The sequence below is a fragment of the Rattus norvegicus genome, chromosome 10, assembly GCF_021556685.1.
Source record: "Rattus norvegicus strain SHRSP/BbbUtx chromosome 10, alternate assembly SHRSP_T2T, whole genome shotgun sequence".
Classification (NCBI taxonomy): Eukaryota; Metazoa; Chordata; class Mammalia; order Rodentia; family Muridae; genus Rattus; species Rattus norvegicus.
In genome coordinates this window covers 74,001,040-74,028,134 of record NC_141543.1, presented here as the reverse complement: position 1 = coordinate 74,028,134, position 27,095 = coordinate 74,001,040, and the positions used below count along the sequence as shown (strand labels likewise).

At 42.6% G+C, this 27,095-nt stretch overlaps 2 protein-coding genes, 1 non-coding gene and 1 pseudogene across 22 annotated transcripts in view; 2 read left to right on the top strand and 2 right to left on the bottom strand.

Annotated features, from left to right (window-relative positions):
- The window catches only part of Ap2b1 (adaptor related protein complex 2 subunit beta 1), a 112,268-nt gene extending 88,446 nt beyond the window's left edge, over positions 1 to 23,822 (bottom strand). For 2 of the 19 annotated variants that reach the window (XM_087569511.1, XM_087569522.1), the window contains exons 1-3: positions 16,901 to 17,056; positions 8,010 to 8,069; positions 374 to 479 (exon numbers count right to left, since the gene is read on the bottom strand). In XM_087569511.1, the coding sequence (XP_087425637.1) occupies positions 374 to 479; positions 8,010 to 8,046 (143 nt within the window). In that variant the 5' untranslated portion in view covers positions 8,047 to 8,069; positions 16,901 to 17,056. Of the gene's footprint in view, positions 1 to 373; positions 480 to 8,009; positions 8,087 to 10,514; positions 10,533 to 13,054; positions 13,377 to 16,900; positions 17,361 to 21,213; positions 21,336 to 23,328; positions 23,369 to 23,463 lie in introns of those variants that run through there. The other 17 variants (XM_087569516.1, XM_087569524.1, XM_087569510.1 and 14 more) reach the window with 12 other exon arrangements.
- Pex12 (peroxisomal biogenesis factor 12) lies at positions 17,103 to 20,783 on the top strand. 2 transcript variants are annotated; one of them, XM_087569408.1, is made up of 4 exons: positions 17,103 to 17,168; positions 17,532 to 17,762; positions 18,025 to 18,578; positions 19,437 to 20,783. In XM_087569408.1, the coding sequence occupies exons 2-4, from the start codon at positions 17,637 to 17,639 to the stop codon at positions 19,834 to 19,836; spliced, it is 1,080 nt and encodes a 359-aa protein (XP_087425534.1). In that variant the 5' UTR covers positions 17,103 to 17,168; positions 17,532 to 17,636; the 3' UTR covers positions 19,837 to 20,783.
- Positions 21,449 to 21,544, bottom strand: Snord7 (small nucleolar RNA, C/D box 7). Its single transcript, XR_015632469.1, has one exon. It is a non-coding gene; the product is annotated as a Z30 small nucleolar RNA (small nucleolar RNA).
- Positions 23,823 to 26,571: 2,749 nt separating the features above from the next.
- Positions 26,572 to 26,873, top strand: LOC108353425 (40S ribosomal protein S27-like; annotated as a pseudogene).
- Positions 26,874 to 27,095: the final 222 nt, after the last annotated feature.

Here is a 27,095-nt window from a genome sequence, read left to right as displayed (position 1 = left end):
TATCACTTCTTATCACGGAAAAGCTCAGAATGGTAAAAGGGCAAAGAGAATCGAGAGTTATAATAGCTCTTATCTCATGGGCCTATGAGAGGGCCTTACGAGGCTGCACTTCAAACAGCTCACTAATCACAGGAGTGAAAATTAACAGTCAAGGGAACGTTGGGAGTGCTGGTTCCCACCCTGAATCCAACGACAGAACGTGCAGATGCAAAGCTAAGAGCACTGACCTAAGCCAATTAAAGAGTAGGTGAGCTCACCGTATTTTTATCATCTTTTAAAACTACTTCAGGCAGTGGATTTCTACATCATCTAGAAAAGCAGTAAGGGCTACGACACGGGGTCTGACTGTCCACAGGGCAAGAGCCATCCTTACCTCACATCCTTCCCCACGGTCATAGCAGCAATCACTTTCTTCACAGCCTCCTTCCTCTTTTCTTTCTTTTCATTGTTGAGTTCAGCTTTTAATTCAAAGATTTCTCCTAAAAGAGATGAGAACAAACAGGGATGGTCTCGGGACTCCAGAATGGGCAGAATACTGCGATAGAAAAATGACATCAGGATAGCAAGGCAGCCACTGAAGTAAGGCTATTTTAAAATCATGAGATGCGCAATTCAAAGCCCCAGAATGTTAACTGACCCACCGACAAAGACTCCATCAATAAATTCTTAAAGCCTTTAAATCGTGGTCTTTAAAAGGCAGCACAGATCCTACTTTAGAAAGCAGAAGAGCAAGCAAAAGTAACCCTCACTGCAACAGCATTGGGAAGAGCAGACTTTACAGACCTGAGAAGAAAAGACAGACACGAAGGTAGGCAGCTGGCTTGGAAATCAGTGCTTACAAACTAAAAGAGATACAACTTTACAGATTAATAAATTAAGCTCAAAAATCAGTTTATTACTTACAAAATTGGGCTTGGCATCCCCCTGCCCCTCTCAAGATTTATTTATTTTATGTTTTAATTTTTTGCCCGAATGTATGTCTATGTACCACATGCATGCCTAGTGCCCTCAGAGGGTAGAAGAGGTGTTGAGCACCCTGGAAAAGTTATGGGCAGTTGTGAGTCACTATGTGGGTGCTGGGAACCAAACTCAGGTCCTCTGGAGCCATGCCTCCAAGCCCCAGCATTCACTTCCTGGCTTCAGTTCCCAGCACCCACATGGTAGCTTATAACTGTTCATAACTCTAGCTCCATCGCTTCTCAGCCCTTTGGCTAAGATCAGGTGTAGTATAACTCTAGTTCCAGGGACCCTGACGGCCTCTTGCCTCTGCAGGCACCAGGCACACATACATATTCATGCAGAAAAACACTTACATACATAAAAATAGTCATTTCTTTAAAGGACAACTTTGGGGAGCTGGTTCTCTCCTTCCACCTTGTTAAGATGGTCTTGTTTCTGGGCTGTGCTATACACTCTGAATGATTCTCCTGTCTGCCTCCCATGCTGAAGGAGGAATAATGGGATTACTGATACATACAACACCACATCGAACTTTACTGTGTGGGTTCCAGGGATAGAACCTAGATAGTCAGGCTTATATAGCAAACACTTTTCCCTACTGAAGTATCTTACCAGACTACGAGATGATCAAAAATATCAATGCTTTACTCCAGCCTGGTCCAAATGAACTGGACTGTCAAGAGCTTTTAGTTTGTACATGGTCTTAACGTACAAGGCACAGTTAAGTCAGAAAGAAAAAGAAATCATCAGTCTAGTGCTATAGTGGCATGGCTGGTATGGGGTAATAATCCACTTTCCAACAGGATTAGAAGTCCACTCACAGGAGAGAATTCGTGCTCGGTACTTGTGATGGTTTCAATGAAAATGTCCCCATAGATGCACATGTTTGAACACTTGGTCCTCAGTCGATAGAACTATTTAGGGAAGGCTTAGGATGTATGGTCTTGATGGCAGAAGTGTGTTGCTTAGGGAGGGCCTTTGGGGTTTCAAAAGGTGTCATTCCGCTGTTCCCTCTCTGCTTCCTGTTTGTGGATCTGGATGTGAACTCTTAGCTGCTGCACATGGGCCACAGCTGCCTGTCTGCATGTCATGATGGGGACGCACTCCTATCCCTCCGGAATGGTAAGTCCCAAAGAAACCCTTCCTTCTATAAGTTGCCTTGGTCATGCTATTTTGTCCAACAATAGAAAAGAAACTAATACAGTACTAGAAACCTGGTCAAAAGCCCATGGCCCAGGAGGTTATAGGCCCTAGTGGGCAATCTATCACTGTTATTCTGCTGAATTATCATGTTGTCCAACTGCTTCCCACATATATACACTTATACTCAGAGATTAGTGTTGTTCTCAACCTCCAACAGAATTATTCCAATTAGGCAGTGGTTGGTTAATGCAGAATCAAAATTATTCTAAGTGCTGAGAATGAGTGAGTGGCTGAGTCCCCAGTCCTAACTGGAACATCTGTATCAACCACCTCACCTGCCCCACGTCTCAGAGACTATCACTGAGGAAGGGGTAGTGGAGACAGTGTGTGAGCCGGCGTGTAGGAAGGAGGGTTATGAAATGCTGTTCTGTACATGAGATGGCCATTGCATTCATTAACTCACAGTACCTATGGCTATGTGCACAACAACAAGCCAGTCAACATTCAAGCATGGACAGGGGAAGGGCTCACAAGGCTCAAGCCCTAGTTTAGGGGCTCATGGTGGCTGCTGGGAGAGAGAGAACCATTATTCTTTGGGGATGTGGCCACTGGCAGATTGTCCAAGCTCTACTAGATGGTCCCATATGAATGAATGGGCATGAGAGAGGCACTAATTGGGTTCAGCAGATTAATATAAATAAATAAATAAATAAATAAATAAACAAACAAACAAATAAATAAATACCATGAAGTTGGGATGGGACATGCTGGGAAGAACTGGAGAAGGAAGTGGATGCTGGATATGAACAAAATACATTATATATATGAAATATAAATATACATATATGAATTCTCAATAAATATATATGGACTGGTGAGATGGCTAAAGGTTAAAGGTGCTTCAGAACCAACTTCTGAAAGTTGTCATCCAACTTCCACATATACTATGGTGTGTGTGTGTGTGTGTGTGTGTGTGTGTGTGTGTGTGTGCGCGCACGTGCACACACTAAATATAATACGAAAAAAAAATCACTACCTAGTGAGTAGTTTAATAAGTTATTTGGCCCAGCACGGTGGCACACATCTGTAACCCCAGCATTCAGGAGGCAAAGACAGGAAGGTAGATTGTCAGAAGTTCAATGCCTCCCTGGTCTTCTTAGTAAGTTTTAGGCCAAATAGGGCTACATGAAGTCTTATCTCAGAAAACAAGAAAAAAGAATGAAGCTTAAAACAATACAAACTAGGGTCATTTCTAAGGGCCCAGTTCTGAACGACTACGCAGTAAGTGTCAAAGACTGTCACCACTAAGGCTCCACCTCTAGCCTCACCCACCTTTAGAACACAGGGGATAAAAGAAAAAGCCAATGGTCCTAATCAGACAAAGGAGGGGGAGAATGGAAAGAGGGCTATTCCACACAACCATTTTTATGAGAAAAAGGCAACGACTTTCAACAGACAGGAGGAGGGGTAAATGAAAGGAAGGCTATCCCACACCACATACATGTTCATGCCTACTCCCATTTCTTCCTTTTGTGGATACCCTTACCTTTTTGGTTGTTTGTTTTGTCTGCAATAGGGCCTTGCTATGTAACCCTGACTGGCCTGGAATTCACAATGCAGACTAAGGTGGCCTCTTGTCTCAGGCAATCCTGCCTCTGCTTTCAGACTGTTGGGATTGCAGGTGGGTAACCACTTTGCCCATCTTTTCCATGTGTACTTCAAACCTGACTAACTGTGGCCTCCTAGCCCACCACCTTCCAGACTGCTCTCAACGATCATTTTACGCTGACTTCAGCCACCACTCTGCACACTGTGATCTCCCCGAAGCCCCTGACAGGAAGTATATCGACAAGAGACATTAAAATGGAACACATAAAAGCTTATTTTATCAATATCCATCCCCATTAGGCAAGCAAATTGCTTGAAAAAAATCACTATTCCATTTAATTGACAACTACAAAAATAACACTAGCAGAAAGGCCAGGCCTTTAAAGAGTCATTCTCTTCTTTACTGAGCTGTTCGCTGCCAAATGTAGCTCTCAAGGCTCCCGTCATTTACTTCTGGAACAGTGAAGGGCAAACAGCAGGGATTCACAACGTCTGAAGTGAGAGCAGCACCCAGAGCTGCGGAATTGAAACAGGATGTAACTGAAATTATTCCAGAACCAAGCATAAATTTAAAGAGTCTGCTCCAGAGGCGGTTCTGGTGGGCGTTGCAGGAAGCAAAAGGAACACCGTCTATCCATTTTTGAAAAACATATTAGCTAGCAGTGACTCAATTTGTACGTCTCAAACTTTTATAAATGTCATTTGTACCCTTAAAAGAATGGGTTTGATGAATTAGGTGAGTTTTAAAACAACTTTTAGAGGAAAAAAAAAAAAAAGGCCAAGTGTATGTTTCAGCACTTAGAGGATGCAGCGAGGCAGGAAAATCTCCAAGGCCAGTCTAGACTACAGAGTGAGTTCCAGGACACCCAGAGCTACACAGGGAAGCCCTGTATCAAAAAAACAAAACAACAACAACAACAAAACCTTTCTATGTCATTAAAGACAGTGCGTTGATCACCAAAGCACATAAAGTGTTAGCAGAAGAAAATATAAATACATATCTAAATGATTAAGTAGTTAGCTGAAAGAAACTAAAAAGGAGTTGATGGCTCTGTGTGGCTTTTCTTAGTGTGCATGTGTGCACATTGATGTGTGTGAGATCTATGTGTGGGTGAGAGTGTATGGAGGACAGCAGACAACTTCGTGGAGTTGGCTCGCTCTTTCCACCTTTACATGGACTGCAGAGCTCAAACTCAGGTTGCTAGGCTTACTCAGTGAGCACCTTTACTGGATGAGCCATTTTGGTGGCCATTTGATTCTGAGACAGAATCTTGCTATGTAGCCTAATCTAGCCTCACAAGCATCCTGCCTCAGCCTCCTGAGTGCAGAGATTCTAGGCATATGCCACTATGACAAGCAGACTAATAGTTTCTGTGAGGTGTAAACCCTAAAGAGAGAAAAGAAACTGGATGAATCTAAAGACAAGCACTAGGACAGTATCTTGCATGTGCCACATTTTATTACCCAACCCCACTCTTTTCACTAGTCAAATCTGCCAACCATTGTTAGCGGCCAAGAATGGCTTTCAGTGTTAACTACACATTAAAAAAAATCTGTAGAGCTTTTAAAAACTCAATATTCAGCCCAGCATGGCGATATGTGTTTGTAATCCCAGCACTTGAGAGGATGTCAGGAGAGTGAATTCCACGCTAATGTGGACTAATTCACAAGTTCTAAGACAACCTGGCTAATTAACGGTAAGACTTTATCTCAACATTAAATAAAATAGATAGAAAAGGTCAGAACAAGAACTGGTGAGATGGCTCAGAAGGTAGAATACTGGCTGTCCTTCCAAAGGACATGAATTTGACCCCAATATTGACTCGGTAGGCTGACAACCAACTTAATTTAACTGCACTTCCCAAGGAATCTGACAGTAAATAAAATAATAAAAAAAATTTAAATGGAGGTCCCCTAATATCAGCTATGGGCCCTCTACATTCTTGTAAACACCAAACACAAACACGTGCATACGTGTGCGCGCGCACACACACACACACACACACACACTCTCTCTCTCTCTCTCAAAAAAAATCTTCAAACTGTATTCACTCTCTTAAAAAAAAATCTTCAAACTGTATTTATTCCCCAGTTAAGATTTTGTGGCATTTTCTTTATAATTCTCTACATACACACAGATCTTTTTTTATACCACTCTAAGTTGCAGACATTATGCCTCTTTAGCGTTGAATATGTAACTTGTGTTTTTTAGGGATAAGGAACTTTTCTTAATCATTTTAATATTAAATTATTAATATTAAAATATCAATATATCACCACCAGCATCTGCTCACTGCTCTCTATAGTTACCTTATTCCCATCCCATTCCCACCTCTGGAGCAGCATTCAGCTTAAGAACCCTGCAGTGACTTGATGTGCCAGATGAAGGGGAGTGGAGTACAGGAGAGACTGTGTGAGCAGGGAACGGGGAGAAGAGGAGGGTCGGCAATTGGAGTGTAAAGTGAATAAATAAACTAATAAAAATGCTAGATATTACACTTATTGTCATTTCTCTTTAGTCATTAATCTGAAGCAATTTATTTTCATGATTATATTTTTGTTTTTAAGACAGGCTCTTACTATGTAGCCCTTGCTGGCCTGGAACTACATAGACCAGGCTGGCACTGAATTCACAGCAATTCACGTGCCTCTGCCTCCCAAGTGCTATGTCATGAGAAGATGTTTTAAGTACAGGGCCCTTATTATGAGAAGCACCTCCAGTTTGCCATGGTTTTCCTGAATTGCAATAAGGTTATGAATTTTGGCAAGCTAACTTCAAAAGGCAAATGGTGTTACTTTTACTGGTTTTGGTGATGTCAGCAATGAATATATGGTTAAGATTCTAAATACTGTTTGTTTTGTTTTTTAAGATTGTGTGTGTGTGTGTGTGTGTGTGTGTGTGTGTGTGTTTTGCTTGGTAGCCACAGAAGTCAGAACAGGGTGCCAGATTCCCTGGATCCAGAGTTATAAATGGTTGTGAACTATAGTATGGATACTGGAAATCGAAGCAAGAGCCTCTGCACAAAAAAGTGCTCTTAACCACTGAGCCATCTCTCCAGCTCCCATTTGGACATTAAACAACTAATACTTTTCATCTCTGTAATTAGTAATTTGTTGAAAGATATTTTGAAGCCCTATCAATGCCCTGTTCCTTACCAAACTTCCCACCTAATAACTTTAGCATCATGACTCTTGCATAAACTATAATTTATACTAAATATAGTCACACATGAATTGATTATATTCATTAGGTTATTATCCATTACTCTGATCATTTTGTTTGTTTTTTTTGTTTGTTTTTTGTTTATTATTTATTTATTTATTTTTGAGACTAGGTTTCTCTGTGTAGCCCTGGCTGTTCTAAAACTGACTTTGTAGACCAGGCTTGCCTCCAACTCTCAGAGATCTGCCTGCCTCTGCCTCCAAGTGCTAGGATTAAAGGCATGTGTCACCATCACCAGGCTGAAAAACGTCAATTAGACACCAAGATTGACTACTAGGAACCCTGTGCACCTACTCTGACTTGAGTGAAAATTAGGGTAGTTAATCAGTAACTCCTTCGGTGTTAAGGACTAAGCAAAATGTGCACAATGCACACTCGGACTCACACACACTAGGAAGACAAACACACTAGGAAATACTTCAAGACAAAGACAAATTCTATGTCAGAAAAGCTGTCACATGTCAGCCATTGAAGAAGAGGACACACATACCAGAAAAGCAGGCCAAGACACTGAAAAAGAAGAGTAATAAACGGCACAGTTTTGGTGCCAGGCCCAGAATATTTCAGCAAATAGAAGACCTGCTGAGTACAAAAGCATGCACTTCTGATTCTGAGAAGAAAGCACGCTCAGCTGGGTGCTTAGTAAGCTGAGGACAGCGGCACTAATCTAGCTCTGACAGAAGGGCCAGCCATATCTCTAGAAATGGGCCATTTGTAAACAATTTGGGAAGGCAGATGTTCCAAGAAGAATCCTGGTTTGTAAGCCCACACTCACGTGTATTCCATTACTGACCACGAAGGTGATATAGGTCATAGAGCCAAGAGCAAGAGGCATAGCTTGATGGCAGAGCACCCACCTAGCTGTGCAAGGCCCTAGATTAGGTCCCCAGCCCTAGCAAACAAGCATATAAAATCCCCTACACTTCACTAAACTTATTAAAATATAATTACTTGTATAAGCATCAGATTCCCAGTGAGACTGCAAACACATGTGTAAAAATGGTAGAACATTCTAACTGGGAAGCCTAGCCCAGAAGCTGAACAGTTTGAAGGTCTCCCAAGTTCCCCCACTTACCCTTCTTATTGGTTGTGAAGTACTTGGAGTCAGTCATGATTCTGGATCTTCAGCGTGAACCTATGTAATAAAAAATGCTGTTATCCAATTACAAGTCTCCAGAAAGACATCACATTTTGAGAACATCTATATTTAGAATTTCTGCTCTTTAACAACACGAGGAGCTTCTTCCTAATGCCACCACCATTTGTGGTTAAAGCAGTGCAGGAAGTAAGAACTGCTTCAAGGAACTTCTGGGGTGGAGTCTGAAGGACAATGGACTAGGGCAATAATCTGAACCCCTACGGCTCTGCAACCTCCAAGGACAAGCCTTTGAAAATACATCTTAGTCACGCACTCAAACACTTCAGACTAAGGCTTAGTTGGAAAGACTTCTAATCAGGAAAGTCTAGTTACTTTTCTGTCTCAGCATGGAGTGACTCAAAGCATGGACTTCAAAGCAAAACAGAACAATTCTGTCAATCTATTTAATACTGCTTGCAAAAAGGCTCTCAGAAAAATAAGAAGCCTTCCTTACTCCCAGCCCCAGGGATAGAGGCAGAAGACCAAGAGTTCAAGCTCTTCCTCCTACACATAGCTACACAGTGACTTTGAGGTGAACCTGGACTACATAAAGACTCTGTCTCTAAAACAAAAAGGAAAGAAATCAAAGGATTAGAAACCATGAACATGTAGGACACAGAAAGTGTTTTGATATTTGTCACATAGAGGCTTCCATTAAAGTTTTCATGTCTTTCTAGCAAAAATTCAGAGAACACTATAATCAATCCATTCACAGCATAAATTAAAGAAAAAAGTAGAGAAGTCAGGAAAACTCTACTTTTAAATATTTTTTATTATTGACTTATATGTATGTGTGTATACCTGTGTGTGCCCCTGTACCAAGGCCAGAGGAAGGAGTTGGATCCCTGAAGCCAGAGTTACAGATAGTTGGAAGCCACCTGACCTGAGTGTTAGGAATTGAAACTGGGCCTCTGCAAGAGCAGCAAGTGCTTTTAACCCCTGAGATACCTGTGTGGCCCTGACTGGCTGGAACTCTATGTAAAAGAGATTGGTCTTGGCAAAGTCCGCTTCTCCTGCCTCTGTCCAGAGTGCTAGGTTTACAAACATACCGCCACACACGGTTCTTTCTGGACTTTGTTTGTTTGTTTGCCTGTGTTTTGAGACAGGTCTCATGTAGCCCAAGATGGTCTCAAACCTGCTATGTGACCTAAAGGTGACTTTTAATTGTTTCTCCATGTGAGCCACCACACCTGGCTAGGAATTCTTCACATAAACAGGTGGATCTGAGTTCTAAGTCAGCTTGAGCTGCATAATAAATTCCAAGCCAGCCAGGGCTAGCTATATAGTAAGACCCTGTTTGAAAGCACAAAACTTTTTAAAGACTTGTGATATAAATCTTAAGTTATCTATGAGTAAGATACGAATACAAACACTGATGTACAGGAACAATTACTAGGGCCTGAGAGAAGCACCACGGCATTGGTTCAAAACCATTACTGTTTCTTCAGAATGCTGGCATACTATTTTAACTCCCTGGAATCATCAAAACGTCAAACCTAAGATTTAAAGACACAATTTGTTCGGAAGGTTTTCACCCACTTGGGAAAAATGCACGTAAGCATTCTGTTTTCTAAAGCACTCATATGTACCCATACACATATATAAGATTATTTTTTTCCTTTCTTTTGTAATAAGGTCTTCACTATATAGTCTGACAAGCTTGAAAACTGATATAAAGACCAGGCTGGCTTCCTACTCAAGGGATCCTGCTGTTTCTGCCTTGGACCACTATATCCAGATAACATGAAATTCTAACAGGAATTCTCAACATACTCTGTTCACCCACCTTAAGGCATGTGTTTATTAGCAGCCTACACATTTCATGATTAGTATGATTCGATTCCTAGCACCCAACCCGGAGACTCATCACGGTCTATAACTTCAGTACCAGGGAATCCGACACCTTCTTCTGGTCTCCTTGGGCATACACACATGATACACTGACATATACACACAGGAATAACACCCATACACATAAAATAAAATAATAATAAAAAGAAGCCTGCAACATATATCCTAAATCAAAAATCTCTGTTCTCTAACAAAACAGAGATAAAGAGAACCAACTACTTGGGAACCTGAGGTAGGTCTGGGAATTTTAATTAAAGTCTGTCTTAAAAATAAAATAAGGCTGGAGATGGCTCAACAGGTAAGAGCACTGACTGCTGTTCTTCTAGAGGACCCATATTCCGTTCCTGGCACGTACTTGGCAACTCATAACCATCTATAACTCCAGTTCCAGGGGATCAGATGCGCTCTTCTGGCCTCTGAGGTCAGAAGTGGTGAACAAACCTATGTGCAGTCAAAAATACCCATATATGAACTAAAATAAATAAATAAAGGGCTCAGTAGTAGAGGGCTTGCTTAATATACAGAAAATCCTGTGCTCAATCTTCAGTGGCATTTTGGATTAGGGATATAGCTCAATGGTAGAGTGCTTACCTAGCAGGTATAAGGCCTCTCCATCATCAAAAGGGAGGAGGAAAAAAAAAAAAGGAAAAAAAAAAAGCAGGTAAATATATCACTCATTTAACTGACACCATAGTCAATAATTGTGATGAAATAATTGCCATCATACAGGCAGAAAAACAAGGCATCCAGTCTATCCTTAAGGCGGGGGCAGAGGTGTGGGGGATAAGGGAGAATGAAAACAGTCTAAACAAAAGCACTGTAGAAAGAAAGGGTTGGGGGGGCTGGGGGAGCAGCCTAGACTTAAACACATTATATATTTGTATGAATTTTAAGTATTTAATTAAAATGAGAAAGAGTGGTAGTGACAGAACCTTAATGTCCCTGTGACTCTCAACTCACAATTCATATAACTATTTTTTAATAAAGACCCTCCCAAACACTTGCCAAATATTCAGTCAAATTCTCCAGTATAGGGTGTAAAACTGGTGCCCACAGTAGAAACCACACACACACACAAAGCCACAATAGAACTGGAAAAATACAACTTCAACTTGCCTAGTGCTTCAAAATTCAAAATCCTACTGGGGCAAAATTTTTCAGGAAATCCCTAGAAATAAGCAAGCCACAATGGAATTTGAACTTACACCACCTTATACAACATGAAACCTGAAAGGTCACTGACTGACTTAAGGTGTGGCCTAGGGACATTGTTAAAGGACAGAGCAGCCACCAGGCAAAGCAGTAATCCTTGAACTTGTCCTAGCCCACAGTATTGCTTCACTGCCTTTCACAGTACAAGGGTATAGATCTAGATTAACATAACCTAGTTTCTGCCAAATATAGGTTGTCAACGTCCTTTCTCTCCTCCCAGCCTTCCCCTCCTCCAATTTCCCCAAAGAGCAACTCAACAGCAAACCAAGATTAACAGGCTGGGTAGAATACAGTCAGAAACAAATTAGTAAGGTCTTAATTTCAAGTAGTTGTCTGGGAAATGGCAGCCAACGTTAGCACTGGCAAGGCCACTATGCCCTTCTTTGCACATGAAGTCAATAACTAGCCAGAGTTCAGTAAACTGCAAAGCATTAGTGACATTCCAGGAACCTCTGCTTATAAGGATGAGTGGTATGAAGACCATTTCTGGCTAAAATGTTCATAACACCAGGACAATAGCAGCTTCAGATTAATTAGCTTATCAGAAATAAAACATTTAAAAGCTAAATCCACCTCTGGCTTCTATTTAAACAACTACAAGTTAATTCATTAATATAGTATTATGCGTAAAGAAAGAAGCCCAACAGTTTTACACCCAACTGTTATGAAATTCCAAGACATTTGGGGAAACCTAAGCCTAGGAGGAAAGAAGAAAAATGGGGATGATGTCCTCTGAATGCTCCCTGTCTGACTTGGTTCAAATGTGTGCCTTAAGAGGAAAGCAATGACCTTTTACAGGGGAAGGGGATGTGAGGGACTTCTCTGAGTCTTATTTTCTCAGAATGTTTACTTTGTATTAATTTACCACTCAACTTTAGGGAGCTTTTTTGCAGAGCACACTCCCCTTTATTTCTCAGGGAGTCTCCCCTGCAAGACACCTACTCTGCTCTCATTTTACATGTCCGCCCGCCTCACTTAGTCATCCCGGGAATGTGTTACTGGTGGCTGCACCTACTTCACCTGCCGCTTTCTATTAATACCTTGTAAGTGCACCCTGAGGCTGAGCAGTAGAACTACACAAGGAAAGCAGGTGATAATTTAGATTGTTCCTCTCTGAGACCACCTTCTTTTCAGTTAACTTGCCTTGCTGTGCTTATAGTGTGTCCTTTGTCTTTTAAACCACAAAGGTCACAAAAGAGTTTGGCCATTTTAAAAAAATAATCTCCCTTCTAAATGATAAAAAAAAAAAAAAATTCAGCGAAGCATCCATGACAGATTCATACTGCTTCATACCTAAACTGCTTGAGTTTAATAAGAGCCTTCCTCTAAACAGGGCTGCTCAAAATACTAATACATCCTGAGAATTCAAAGAATAAAGAAATGGCAGGAAATTCCAGTTTTTTCACTTCTAGTAGACTTTTACAGCCTTGCCCAAACTAGACTGCTCCTAATAACCCCGGGGAATAAAGGGAGCTAAAAAAAGAAAAACAATTCCAGGCTAAGATTTACTTTCACTGGCTTCCCCCTCTCACACAGGAGGTCAATTACGCAAGTTTCTCCTTCCTTTCTCGAAGAACATTATTTAGTCCCCTATTCTCTTTACCCACTTCCCTCCGCAGGTCAAGACCCGGTCAAGAAAACTGTCCAGGATAAGGAGAGATGCCTCCGAATACGGGTGACAACGGAGGTTTCAGTGACCAAACGGTCGCGGGAATCCTTTCTCCCTAGGCGTGCTGGACGGACACGTCCAAGCTTCTTTCTCAATGAACAGATGCCAAACGGGAAATCTAGGTGGTTCTCCCTGGGCCTCCAGCGGCCACACCCCTGGCCTGAGCCCTACCCAAGCCGGTCTTCCGAACCTTGCTTCGTTTTGAAGCCCCCAACTATCGCTGCTACACCGGAGCTCAGCCCCAACCCACCACGGTCACTACGAAAGAGGTACTTTCTCCAAGCTTTTCCCTCACAACGGTCACACCCGAGGACTCCCTCCATCCTCAACCGTCACGCTCCCCGTTTCTCCTTTCCTCCTGCGCCTACGACCCGGCTTGGGGTTCCCTTCCTTCACAACTACCCCCAGTCAGGGACACACCCCAAAGCCAGCCGCCTTGAACTCACCGGAGGCAAGGGCGGGGTGGCGGCGGCAGTCAGAGAGCACAGCCGGGAAGGTGGTGTAATGGTTTCCTGCCCGTCACGATTCTCTCTAGATCTAAGACACTGCGCAAAACCCAATTTGCCAGGGACAAAGATGGTGGGCCGGAAGTTTTGGCGTAAGAGAATCTCGCCGCCTGACGTCATCCGGGTGCGCGGGAGAACCAAACAGCCAAGTTGTGTCTGTCGCCTCAGCAACGGAAAGGTTTACCTTTCTCAGGGTTAGGGCAGACTAAGGAAACCCGCAGTGGCTTTTCCAAAGGATATCTTCAATACGTAGATATTTTCTTGATTTATTTCCATGAACAAGAATTTTGTTAAACCTGTGTGAGATATCCTATATGCTTAAACACAAACCTCGGCTAATTTGCATGTAAGGTTCAGAAGCCCATAGAGGTGATAGAAACCAGAAGTACAGGTGGGCAGCTGAACTAGGAGTTAGCGACTCAAAGATGCTAAGAAGTATTCAGATCTGAGTTTGAATCCCTACGTTGTACAAGACTGGAGAAACTTATTAGCGCCCCCTTCCTGCCTCGCCCGTAGGCTTGCGTGGTATAAGGTACCCAAAACACTTAGTGGATACAGGTTTCTTTAGGAAACTAAACTGGTACTACTGGTGTTTAAAAAGAAAAACCAGCATTGGGCTGTGTATCTCAAGCAAGCCTGAAACTAAGCCCCTCTTGCTTCTGCCTCTAGAGCACTTTGAACTTCTCTATCTATATATATACCTTGACAGTAAGGCTTAGTGGTTCTCCTACCCAGGCTTCCCTCACTCTACTATTGAACATCTTTAATGTGCATTGGTGTTTTGCCTGCGTGTATGTATGTGAGAGTGTTCGGTCCCCTGGAACTGGAATCTCAGACAGCTGTGAGCTGCCATGTGGGAGCTGATAACTAAACCCAGGTCCTTTGAAAGAGCAGCCAGTGATCTTAACCACTGAACCATCTCTCCAGCCCCCAGATTTGAAACTTAAAACTCACGGCAGGGCTGGAGAGAATGGCTCAGTGGTTAAAAGCACTGGTTGCTCTTGCAGAGGTCTTCAGTTCAATTCCCAGCAACCACATGGTGGCTCACAACCATCTGTAATGAGATCTGATGCCCTCTTCTGGTGTCTGAAGACAGCTACAGTGTACTTCTATACATAAAATAAATAAATTGTTATATATTAAAAAAAAACAAAAACAAAAAAAAAAAAACAAGGTAACCAGGTGTGGTGGCATAAGCCTTTAACCTCAGCACTCAGGAGGCAGAGGTAGGTGAATCTTTGTGAGTTCAAGGATAGCCTGGTCTACAATATGAATTGGAGAGTCAGGGCTACACAAAGAAACCCTGTCTTTGAAAAACAAAACAAAGGGTTGGGGATTTAGCTCAGTGGTAGAGCACTTGCCTAGCAAACACAAGGGTTAGGTCCTCAGCTCCGGGGGAAAAAAAAAAGAAGAAAAGAAAAGAAAAACAAAACGGGCTGGAGAGATGGCTCAGAGGTCAAAAGCACTGTCTCTTCTTCCAGAGGTCCTGAGTTCAAATCCCAGCAACCACTTGGTAGCTTACAACCATCTGTAATGAGATCTGGTGCCCTCTTCTGGCCTGCAGGCATACATGCAGGTAGAATGCTGTATACATAATAAATAAGTCTTAAAAGAAAAAACAAAACAGATGACTTAACCCAGTTACAATCAAGTTAGTTATTTACTGAGCATGTATCATGTAATTTCCTATGTAACTTATGTTTAGTATATATTTAAGATCTCCAAACCTGATGGCCAGGCTTAACCTTTAATGCCTTCTAATAGAAAGGTCAATCATGTGCCTCTATTAGACTGCCCATTTGAAATTGGGGTTTTTAGTGTATTATTTGGTGACTAAAAACTGGCACGTTACCAAAATAAAATAAAAACTAACACTATTTTTCTATTCAGAACCAAGGAAAGATCCTAGGGCTTCACACACCTTGGGCAAATACTCTAACACTGAGTTATATAACCAACCAGGACATACTATTTTTAATTCTTTCCCTCTTCTCATGTAATAATTAGTTTCCTTTTTATAGAGTAGTCTTGTGGGTCCATTAATCAGGAAATCTTGACCCTCTGGCTAAGCATGAAACTAGACTTTGAACCAAGATTGCTCAAATGGATTTTTCCCCCTCTTTTCTCCTCCTTTCTCTTCTCTTTCCTCCTTTCTGAAACAGGGCCTCACTGCCAGATAGCCCAATGTCTCAGGCATTGGGATTACATATGTATGCCAGCACCTTCTGTCAGAAGAATCTGATGGACACAATGACAACCTGACGTTCATTCATTGTAACAAGGTTAGTTGGATGAAATGTTGCTAATTCCTGCTAGAGAACTCTAAGTTATATAGTCCTGCTCCTTTTGAGCTATCTTATTTTGCCAGCTACTCCATAGCTATTTTTTAAAGATTTATTTAAATGTTGTATCTGTACAAGTCTGTGCAGGTACCTATGGAGACCAGAGAGCACTGTATCTCTGGAACTGGACCTACAGTTAGTTGTGAGCCTCTGAATGTGTGCTCTGGAAACTGAACTCAAGTCCTCTCTGTAAGAGCAACACGTGCTCTGGCCTGCCCATCATCTGTCCAGCCTCCCCACCTATAGTTTAAGTTCCTTTTATTTTAAAATAGCCTGCTTCTGTTCTTTGCAACTGAAAAACTTTAACTGATGAAAATGTTTAACATTCCACTTGTTTTAGCTATTTTTTAGCTGTGTGTTTTTGCTATTCACTTAAGAAAAGCATAATAAACAGGGCTGGAGAGATGGCTCAGTGGTTAACAGCACTGGCTGCTCTTGCAGAGGACCTGGCTTTGGTTCCCAGCACACACATGGTCTGTAACTCCAGTTCCAGGATATCAAACACTCTTTTGACTTTTGCAGTTACCAGACATGCATGTGGTACATACATATACATGTAGGCAAAACACTCGTACACCTAAAAAATGTTTTTTCGTTAAGAACCATTGGTCAGCATGTGATATTTACCAGATACTTTATGCAATTCGCTAGCCTTTAAAACTCAAGGCTGGGCATGAAGGCCAACTTGAATGCTAGCCAAGGATAGGTGCATACAACTCAAGAACCTCAAGCTGAAACAAACATTATTTAAAACAAAACAAAAACCCTTAATACTTTTTAGAAATTCAACAATTGCATTTCTGACAGCAATTTTAGTAAAGTACAAATCATATTTTAGAATTATAAAGATAACTTCAAAAGTTGAAAACAACTAAAACCAATCCCTTTATAAGGTTCTCATTACAAACCAATTGCCTCCTTTTACACCCGAAGGTCCTCTTACAGCAGTAACTACTACTCAGTTCGAGGATCCTAAGCATCTCTGCACTGTATTGGTATCACTAATATGACATATCTACTGAGCTGGAGGGCAGGAATCATTTCATCTAGCAGAATGTGCCTAGAGCTATAACTTAATTTTACACGTGGAAGACAAGTTAAGCTATCTGTCTATAATGAAAAGTAACCGTCCTAAGTTCTGGTGGGCAAGGAGAATCTTTGTCGTTTTAGTAAAACTTGCTGATAACTGACTATAATACTCAGGAAGGTGGCCAAATTTGACCTAAACACCACCCGCGCAGAAAGGACCTGGCTTGATCTCGCGTGGCAACCGGTGTCAGGCAGGGGCCCCAGCTCCGCACAGAGGATCGAGTATGGCCCTCCACGAACCTTCGCTCAGAGTTAACCAGGAACAGAACCCACCCACTACACTAACCGGCCGCCTCGTAGTCCGGGGGCGGAAGCGGAAGTCCCAGTTGGTCATAGAGTTCCCGAGTTCCGGCTCAGGGCTACATTCGATGCTAGAGCGCCTGTCTTCCGCCCGCCTTGTGGCGGTCCTCGGAGCTTCTGTTTCCGGGTACGGTTTCTGTCACAAAGCCGAGCCCTCCTTTCGCAGGTGGCGTCACGGGTCCTCTGCTCCGTGCCCGAGGTCAGCAAGCAAGGACGGGCGCTTCCCAGCCAGCCACCGGAGCCGGGCCTCGCAGCTCTGGGACTGCAGCTCGAGCGACACGTTCCTTGGCCCACACCTATCTCCGAGTCACGCTCTGCCCTGTGAGGTGCAGCATTTGACAAGTCATTCCCCAGTCCCTACATGCCCCGTCCCCAGCATCGGAGTTAACAGTCCTTAACTTTAAGACTCCCTTCCCCCCGCCTCCATATAAGTCTTTTTCTTTATTCCAGTTGATTTTTCACTCATGTAAAATTAAATTTTGAGTTTCAGGTGCCATGCAGAAGGACTAAGACTCAGCACCCGTTTGATACAAAACAAGTTCATGCTCCCTAGAGTGTTCGTGGGAAAAGTAAATCCCAGTACACACAAGACACTATGGCTGAGCATGGGGCTCATATCACAACTGCTTCGGTGGCGGACGACCAGCCATCCATCTTTGAGGTGGTAGCACAGGACAGTTTAATGACAGCAGTGAGACCCGCTCTTCAGCATGTGGTCAAGGTAAGGTATTATTTCTCTGAAAGGATTCAGAGACGACCGGAAACAACTCCAAACATTTTACTAGTAGCCATAAGTTTGCAGTGATGGGCGTGTGTCAAGTATCCATGGATTAATGGGCATCCAGTCAGAGCCCTGTACTCGATTCTTAGGATCTCAAGGAGCTTAGGCTATACTCAAAAGCCAAAGCCAAGTGTATTGAAAGGAAATGGCTAATGTGAATACAAACTGAAGATTGTAATAAAATGAAATGTTTTTGCTTCAGGTTCTTGCAGAATCAAATCCTGCGCACTATGGCTTCTTTTGGAGGTGGTTTGATGAAATCTTCACTCTGCTAGACTTTCTGCTCCAGCAGCATTATCTTTCTAGAACTAGTGCCTCATTTTCTGAACACTTTTATGGGTTAAAGCGGATTGTAGCGGGGAGCTCGCCGCAGCTTCAGAGACCAGCCAGTGCTGGCCTCCCCAAGGAACACCTCTGGAAATCCGCTATGTTCCTTGTTCTTCTTCCCTATCTGAAAGTGAAGCTGGAGAAGCTGGCTTCTACCTTGAGAGAAGAAGACGAATACTCTATTCACCCCCCTTCTTCTCACTGGAAACGATTCTACAGAGTCTTCCTGGCTGCCTACCCGTTTGTTACCATGACCTGGGAAGGCTGGTTCCTTACACAACAACTTCGGTACATATTGGGAAAAGCTGAGCATCACTCTCCCCTGCTGAAACTGGCTGGAGTTCGGCTAGGTCGACTGACAGCTCAGGACATACAAGCTATGGAACACAGACTGGTTGAAGCCAGTGCAATGCAGGAGCCCGTCAGAAGGTAAGGCCGTTTCTAAAACCCTTTTATTAACAACACTGAAAACTGTATCTCCATCATCCAGTTTAACCCTGTTATTTATTAAATCACAGAAGTTATTTCCCACACCCATAAAGTACAGGCCACCATCCTGGTGGCCTTCCTCATAATAGGCACACCTTTGCGCATGCTTGGTGAATGCATGGCCCCATGCAAGGTATTTGTGTACATTATCTTAGGCCTCATCACAGCCTGAATGAAACCGAATGGCTTCATTTAACAGTTGAGGGAAACAGCTAGAAGATGGCAGAGCCGAGATTCAAGGCAGAGCAGTATAATCCTAAGGACTTCTTACCCAGGATGCTTCATCACCTTTAGCGAGTGTTTACTCTCCCACAAGTTCTAGCATGTATGCACTCAGTGTTGATAAGTTGCTTTTTAAGTAAACAGCTTTTCCTGGATGGATTATCTTCCATTTAAAAATGCTCTAAAGTTGAGTCTCTAATGCCTTTCTCAAATCAAAGTTTTTGTTGTTAAAAACAGTTGGGGGGTCTGGAGAAATGGCACAGCGGTTATGTGAAGGGCATGTACTACTCTCCCAGAGAATCAGAGATCAATCCCCAGAACCTCTATTTGGCAGTTTATAACTACCTATAACTTCAGATCCTCTGGCTCAAATGGCACCTGCATAATATGGTACTTATACAAACAAGCAGACACAAACATAAAGCTTTTAAAAACCAGAACATCAGAGTTTAGGCATACACAGGCCTACAACAGACCCTCCAACATATCAAGTGTGTAACTGTACCTGTAGAAATTACTCTGTGACCACGTACAAGTAAACTGTTTTCTGTGCCTCTTGCTCTCCTTTCCCAACAGCATTGGTAAGAAGATAAAGTCAGCACTGAAGAAAGCTGTGGGAGGTGTTGCCTTATCCCTCTCTACTGGCCTCTCTGTGGGTGTATTCTTCCTGCAGTTTCTTGACTGGTGGTACTCTTCTGAGAACCAAGAGACCATCAAGTCACTGACTGCCCTGCCCACTCCACCACCACCTGTGCACCTCGACTACAACTCTGATTCTCCCCTCTTACCCAAAATGAAAACAGTGTGCCCACTGTGTCGTAAAGCTCGGGTCAATGATACGGTTCTTGCCACCTCTGGCTATGTATTCTGTTACCGCTGTGTGTTTAATTATGTGAGAAGTCACCAAGCCTGTCCCATTACAGGGTATCCAACGGAAGTCCAGCATCTAATTAAACTCTACTCTCCAGAGAACTGAAAGAGAGATTAGTGTATTCTCTCACAGCTCAAGTTCTATACTATAGGACCACAAGATGGTTTTAGTATGGCAATCAACAATGATTCATAACTACATTAACTTTTAGTAGTTATATGGATTTCTTTAAAAGGATATATCCACTTGGTCCTAACCTTATGGTTTGCTCTCTACCAAGCTGTTTAAGCAGGAGAATCAGGATTGTAGGTGGTGTGAGGGCCCATGTGGAGGTGGGTTATAAAAGACCACCTCACTTAAGAGTAAGGTTTTAAGTTGTGGTAGTGTAGTGTCAGCACTCTGGAGATGGAGGCGGGAGTTTGAGTTCAAGGCCACCAAAGGGGGAGTGTCAAAAGTAAAATGAAAGTAAGAGACTGATTAAGAGGGATAAAATAGCATAGGAAACCCCAGGTTAGATCTTACAAAGCAAGTGGTTTGGGAAGCAGGCCTTCTCTTTAGAAAACATTTCTCTACTTTTGAAGTAGAGGCTTTATCAGACACGGACTTTCTCTTTATAGAAATATCTATAAACCCTTTAGAGAAAAGCCCCCTCCATCTATCATGACTTACTAACATCTACCACAGTTTATCAGTATTTGAAGATTTCCTTCATGATCCATACCTGCCTGTCTAGGGAAGGGTTTGTTTATGGGGCGGAGTCTGGAAATTTCAATATGAATAAAAACTAGCAATGGTGAGATGCAGTAAAATCTTTATCTAATGTTTACCTGATGCCTACCTAATAGATATTTAATGAGTAAAAGCTTTCTGCTTGCTCTTATGAGTTTGCTCAGTTGATAGGAATCATGCTAGGTATTATGAAAGTTTCTATGAAACATTTAATTAAATTTTAACAATACATGATTCTAGGAAAGAATTGTTCCATGCTGTCATGATTATGTGGAAACTCAAAAGATCACTTCAGGAGTTTAAATAAATTTTTATTCAGATCACCTTTGACTTCTTGAAGTTTTTCTGTATTGATTCAAGTTTTGCTTTTTAAAAAAACAAATTCAATAATTAGAACAAAAATCCTGTTCTAACACAGATGCTGCCTTGTATGAAATAGCCATTTGCCAAAAACAACATTACTTGTTTAGGAAGATTTATGACAGTGGATGCACAGGCTAGTGAAGAAACTGCTTTTGAAAAATGATTAATGCAGGACAAATGAAAATAATTTGCAAGTGCCTGGTGTAATACTGTGATTCATGCTAACAATTGAGAGCATATTCTCTGGCACCATAAAGATGATATAACTTTACTAAGTTGTAAAATAGTCCATCCTGTGAATTTAAAAATATTGAAGCTCACATATACCAGAAGAGCAGTATATGGTCATTCAGAAGCTCTTATAAAACCTTACCAAAACAAAGGTCTTACCTAAACAAATACCCTGATTAATTAAAACACTTTCAATACAGTAATAAGTCAGTAAGGAATTAATTCCAATTCAGGGCAGAAATGATGAATCCTCCGTGAAGTTTTCAACCCTGTTTTCTCACCTGGAAGGAAAACATGAAAGTATCAGTAATTCAAACGATACAAAAGAAATACTCTTACACATTGTAAGCCAGGATCCACACAGACTCAGATACCCCCTTGTGGTAAGCAGAATCAGCTCAGAGAGAAGATTAAGGGGTCACACCCTGGTCAGAGCCATAGCAAAGCAATGGCAATACCAGGTCAGACTGTACTTCACTCATCATTGCATGGTTCGCTCATCATTCCACCTCCCCGAGCTACCTAAGGATCACCTATGCTCATAACCAACCTAATGCAGGCTCACACATCCAGAAAGCCACTCTAAGATGCTTCAACTTCGAAGTTTCAATACTTTCCACTATGTGGTAAATAACTGCTATACGAAAGTAAAAATTTAAAACAAGTTTTTTGTTTTGTTTTTCTTCCTTAGAGGGGAGCTTTTCTATGTTTTCACCACACAGAGCAGAGAAGCGTTTATCCCTCCGAGTTTTTGGAGTCAAGTACAGTGGTGCACATCTTTAATCTCACCACTTGGGAGGCAGAGGCTCTAGGACCTCTGTGAGTTTTGTCTCAAAACAACAATTTTTTGTTGCTATTTAAATGAGTCCAACCTCCATTTATTTCGACAAAATCTGAGGTTTACCTGTTAAGAGTCATATAGCCTAAAAAAAGTAGTGGCTGTAGAAAATAATTTCCTACAAAATGATTACTCATTTAACATAGAATTCAACTGCCAACGAAGATTAAAAAAAATAAAGTCACAATGTGTGGTACAGTGACTCATGCTTCCAGTTCCAGCTACTGCAGAGGGTAAGACAAGGGTGACTTGAGCCAAGGAGTTAAGAGTTCTGAGCAACACAGGAAAATGTACAGTGAACAAAGAAAGCTATACATAATTAAGTCTTTTCTATCAGAATCTTCTAATTTCAGTCAAAAACTCTGAGAGGCTAGGGTCTGCTAAAGCTCTATACCAACTAATAGCAGAATTAGGAAGAGAACTGTGTGGTCTGAATGCCAGGTTTCTATTTTTCCACCTCTAACTTCTCAACTCCCGCCCTTTACTAACAGGAGCAGCTACAGACACTGGAGAGATGGCTCAGTAGTTCAGAGCACTGGCTGCTCTTGCAGAGGGCCAATAACTGACTTAAAGCTCATCTGTTTCACAATACTGATTCAATGGGTCTCCTGCCTCTGCTTTCCCTGCCCCCCCCCACATATATATGTTGACTTTAAACCTATAAAAGTGTGATTCAGCCACTACAAGCACTCAATTTCTCCCCGTGGCCCAAGAAATAATATACAAATTCCTTTGCTTTCTACTCAAGGGATTTCAAAAGCATGAATGAAACCTTAGGTCAATTCCCAGAACGACCACCGCGACAACAAAATAACCTCCAAAACAACAAAAATCAAGCCAGTTGTAGTGGTGGGCGCACCAGTAATCAATCCTATTGCTTTGGGAGGCTGAGGCAGAAGAACCCTGAGTTTGAGGTCACCGTGAGCTACCTACACAGACCCTGTCTTAAAAACAAAACAAAAAAAAAAAAATCCAAACCAACCCATTTACGAATCTTACTATTAAAGTTCTCAAATCTACTATTAGAGCCTGTGTTGCCCTACCCTATAGAAACGCTTTGAAGGCTAATCTCAGTTAATCCCAAAGAAAGCCTCTGCCCTTCCTCTGAATTATGGAAGCAAAATTTGTAAAACCAATTCCACTTAAAGATCCAGACAGACGTGGTAACTGAACCCACGCTCCCTGCTATGCCCAGCAGGTACATTTCCTAGTCCTCGGCCTCTGTACACTCCCCATGAAACTTCTTTCCTCGCTTGTCTCAATGGGAGAAAGCCTGTGTACACTTTTGGAGCTACTCAAATGTCACTTCTTCTGTCAAATACCCTGAACTACCTTAGTCTCTAACCTCCACAGCACTCCCTTCCCTCACAGCAATCATCACGTGCCAACTATGCACCGGTTCACGAGTTTCCACCCAACTCTCCCACCAGACCTACCTCACTGGGCTCCTAGAAACTGGGACAGAGCGTTACCAGCCTGGAACATAGGGGTACAATAAATCACATCAGTAAGCCTAAGCCGCATGGCCTTAGATTAGAAATGCATCAGCACAATTTATAGCGCCAGCTTACCTCCACATGCCACGCGGGTAAGGACCGTACCTCAGGCATCTCCAAGCACTCATTCTCCATCCTCTAGTTCATGGCGCTCTGTACAGATTCCTTTGCAGGCCAGTGAGCACTAACACACAGGTTCTCAAGGCAAAAAAAAGAGAAGTCCAAACCCACCAACTTCGGGGGCCTGAAGCCATCCTTGGTAGGGAAAGAGGACGGAATCGGGGCTTGAATCGCTTCCAACCTGGACTCTTCATTCCTAAGACTTGGACCGGGACAATTGGGGTTGCAGAGGATGGCACAACCCAGCACTAGGACACCGAGATCGGGGGCCACGGGCATCCCGCACCCTCTTCCCTTCGCCTCTCCGGGCCTGCATCCCACAGCCCCGCGCGCGCCAGTCAGCCAATCCCGCGACAGCCAGAGCTTCACGTGGCAACTGTAAGGCGGGGCCTGCATGAAGAGCAGCCAATCAGAAGGTGATATGAAAGCCAGGGGTGGAGCTGGCCAGAAGGAGGAGGCTGTTTCCTCCGAGCTTCTAGGTGCCCTGGTCTGTGTTCTGCGATTTAGGCCTATGTTTTCTGCTCAGCAAACGATGCTGTTTCCCTTCTTCCTACGATTCTTTACTCACGGGACTCCGGGCGACTGTTAAGCATAGTGATTTTACAATTGCTTCGATGGAGAATGGGGAGAGAAGGGAGACTCCTATCTTGAACATTTTTAAAAAAGAATTTTAAAAAAGATGTATGATTATACATGCATGTTTTGCCCGCATTCATGTCTGCATCATGCCAATGGAGAGCCCACATAAGTCAGAAACAGGCGTCGGATCTCTTGGAACTGGAGTTACAGGTGGTTGTGGTGCCAGTAATCAAACCCTGGTGTTAGATATTCTAAATAATTAAAAGCGTAGCTAAATATCAAATTGTCATGAATAGCACAGACAATTTCCTGGGAGAAGAGACATTTCATTTAGGTCTTGAAGAGACTTAAGAATTAGATTCCCTCCTTGGCGTGGTGGTGCACGCCTTTGATCCCACTACTTAGGAGACAGAAGCATGTCTGTGAATTTGAGGCCACCCTGATCTAATAGGAGCTCCAGGACAGTCAGAAGTATAGAGAGAGACCCTGGGGAGAGAGAAAGATTGAGAAAATTATTAAAGCTCAAGATGAATTAGCTGAAAAATGTAGTTTTCCAAATGTTGGCAAAGCTAAAAATCATAGTTGTTGAGGTGCTTCTCAAAATTCTGTGGACTTTAGAAACAAAGACCCATTAATATAAACGTCATCCAGCATAAAAAAGTAGCAGTAAAAACTGCAAAAATGGGCGTCTGGAAAGATGACTCAGTGGTTAAGAGCACTGACTGCTCTTCCAGAGGTCCTGAGTTCAAATCCCAGCAACCTTCTGTAATGGAATCTGATGCCCTCTTCTGGTGTGTCTGAAGACAGTGAAGGTGAAATAAATCTAAAACAAACAAAAAATAACCCATGCAGTTCCCAGCAACCATACCCAAACCGTGTTTTTCCTGTTAATAGAAAGGAAAAGAAGAAACTGAAGAAGACTTCTGATGTTTAAAGCTCTCACACCACCCAGCATTTTTGTTGAATCATTTGAATTAGACAAACCTGGTTTTAAGTCCCTGGTTTCCCATTGTATAATCTCAACCTCTGAATGATCTATAGAGAGAGTTCCCAGGGCAGCCCCTAGCACCTAGTAAACACATATCCAGTAAAAAGTGGCCATTTTTACCTCACTAGAGGTAAGTGAGAGTGGTCGGTCTTTCAGTGTGAAGGTGAGACTGGGAATTGAGATTGGTTGATGTAGGACGGGGTGAGATTGAATTCATAAGTGAAGTGAGTAAAAGAAGTTCCTATTCAAGCTGAGAGCAGACCTTACTACGTTGCTGGGATGATCACGTGCCGTGGTATCGTCTCTGCTACCTCCCTTGGAAACTCCATTCAGGCAAACCTGGGCACAGAGTAATCAGCAATCAGAAGTAGCAGTCTCAGGCTAAGAGCCATAACAATGGTATAGTAAAAGTGTGCCTAGAGACCTACTTAAGAATGCCATTTCCAGGGTTGGGGATTTAGCTCAGTGGTAGAGCGCTTGCCTAGCAAGCGCAAGGCCCTGGGTTCGGTCCCCAGCTCCGGAAAAAAAAAAAAAAAAAAAAAGAATGCCATTTCCTCAGAATGAATTGGAGCAGAGACACCATTTTGTTCACTGAGTTCAATTTTTATGTTTGTTTTTCAGATGGTCTCCTGTAGCCCGTCTTAGTTACTTTTTTCTATTGGGTGAAAGAACATCATAACTAACGCGACCTGTATAAGTAATAATGTACTGGGGGCTAACATTTTCAGAGGACGAGACTACGACCATCATGGTATAGAGCCTGGAGAACAGACAGGCAGGCAGGCCTGGTGCTGGGGCAGTAGCTGAGAGCTTACATCCCTATCCACAAGCAGGAGGCAAAGAGAGCTAAGTGGGAATGGTCGGAGTCTTTTGAAACCTCGAAGGCCGTCCCAGTGATCCCTCCGCCAAGAAAGCCATACCTCCTAATCCTTTCCAAACAGTTTCTGCAGCTGGGGACCCAGTATTTAAATCTATGAGTCTATAGGGGCCATTCTCGTTCAACCCACTGCATAGCTGCAGCTGGTTTCGACCCTGACTCCACCGTCTAAGCGTTGCTATTATAGGTGTGCACCCCTGCTTTACTGCCTTGATTTAGGGATGTGGTTTATTTTCCTGTGTTTGTCATCACAAATTTCCACAGACCTAGTGGTTTAAATGACAAAAAAAAAATGTGGGGGGTATTTTTATTTAGAAGATTTTCCCTCCCCACCTCCCCTAAAAGATTTATTTTTATTGTATGTGTATGGGATTATTTTTCTCTTTTTGGCTACATGAATGTCTGTGCATCGTGTTCATATATGGTGTCTGAGGAGGTCAGAAGAAGGTATTGAATTTCCCTAGAACTAGAGTTATGGATACTGGTGAGCCACCAAGTGGGTGGGCTCTGGGAACTGGTTCAAGGACTGAAAGATCAAGTACTCCCAACCACTAAGACATATATCTCCAGTCCCAATAGTTTTTCTTTCTTGATTTCTTTTCACTTTTAAAAATGACTTATTTTCCTTCCCGGCAGTGATGACCTCCCTATGAGAACATGCCTCTCGCAAAGGATCTCCTTCATCCCTCTCCAGAAGAGGGGAAGAGGAAACCCAAGAAAAAACGCCTGGTGCAGAGCCCCAATTCCTACTTTTTGGATGTGAAATGCACAGGATGCTATAAAATCACCACGGACTTTAGCCATGCACAGACGGTAGTCTTGTGTGTTGGCTGCTCCACTGTACTCTGTCAGCCTACAGGTGGACAAGCAAGGCTGACAGAAGGCTGCTCCTTCAGGAGGAAGCAGCACTGAAAGATTCAAGATGAGTGGGAACCTTCCCAATAAACACATGTTGGATATAAAAGAATGACTTATTTTATTTTATGCACATTGGTGTTTTGCCTTCATGTAAGTCTGTGTGAGGTTGTTAGAACCCCTGGAACTGGAGTTACAGACAGTCGTGATCCACCGTGTGGGTGCTGGGAATCGAACCCAGGTCCTTTAGAAGATCAGTCAAGTGCTCTTAACTGCTGAGCTATCTCT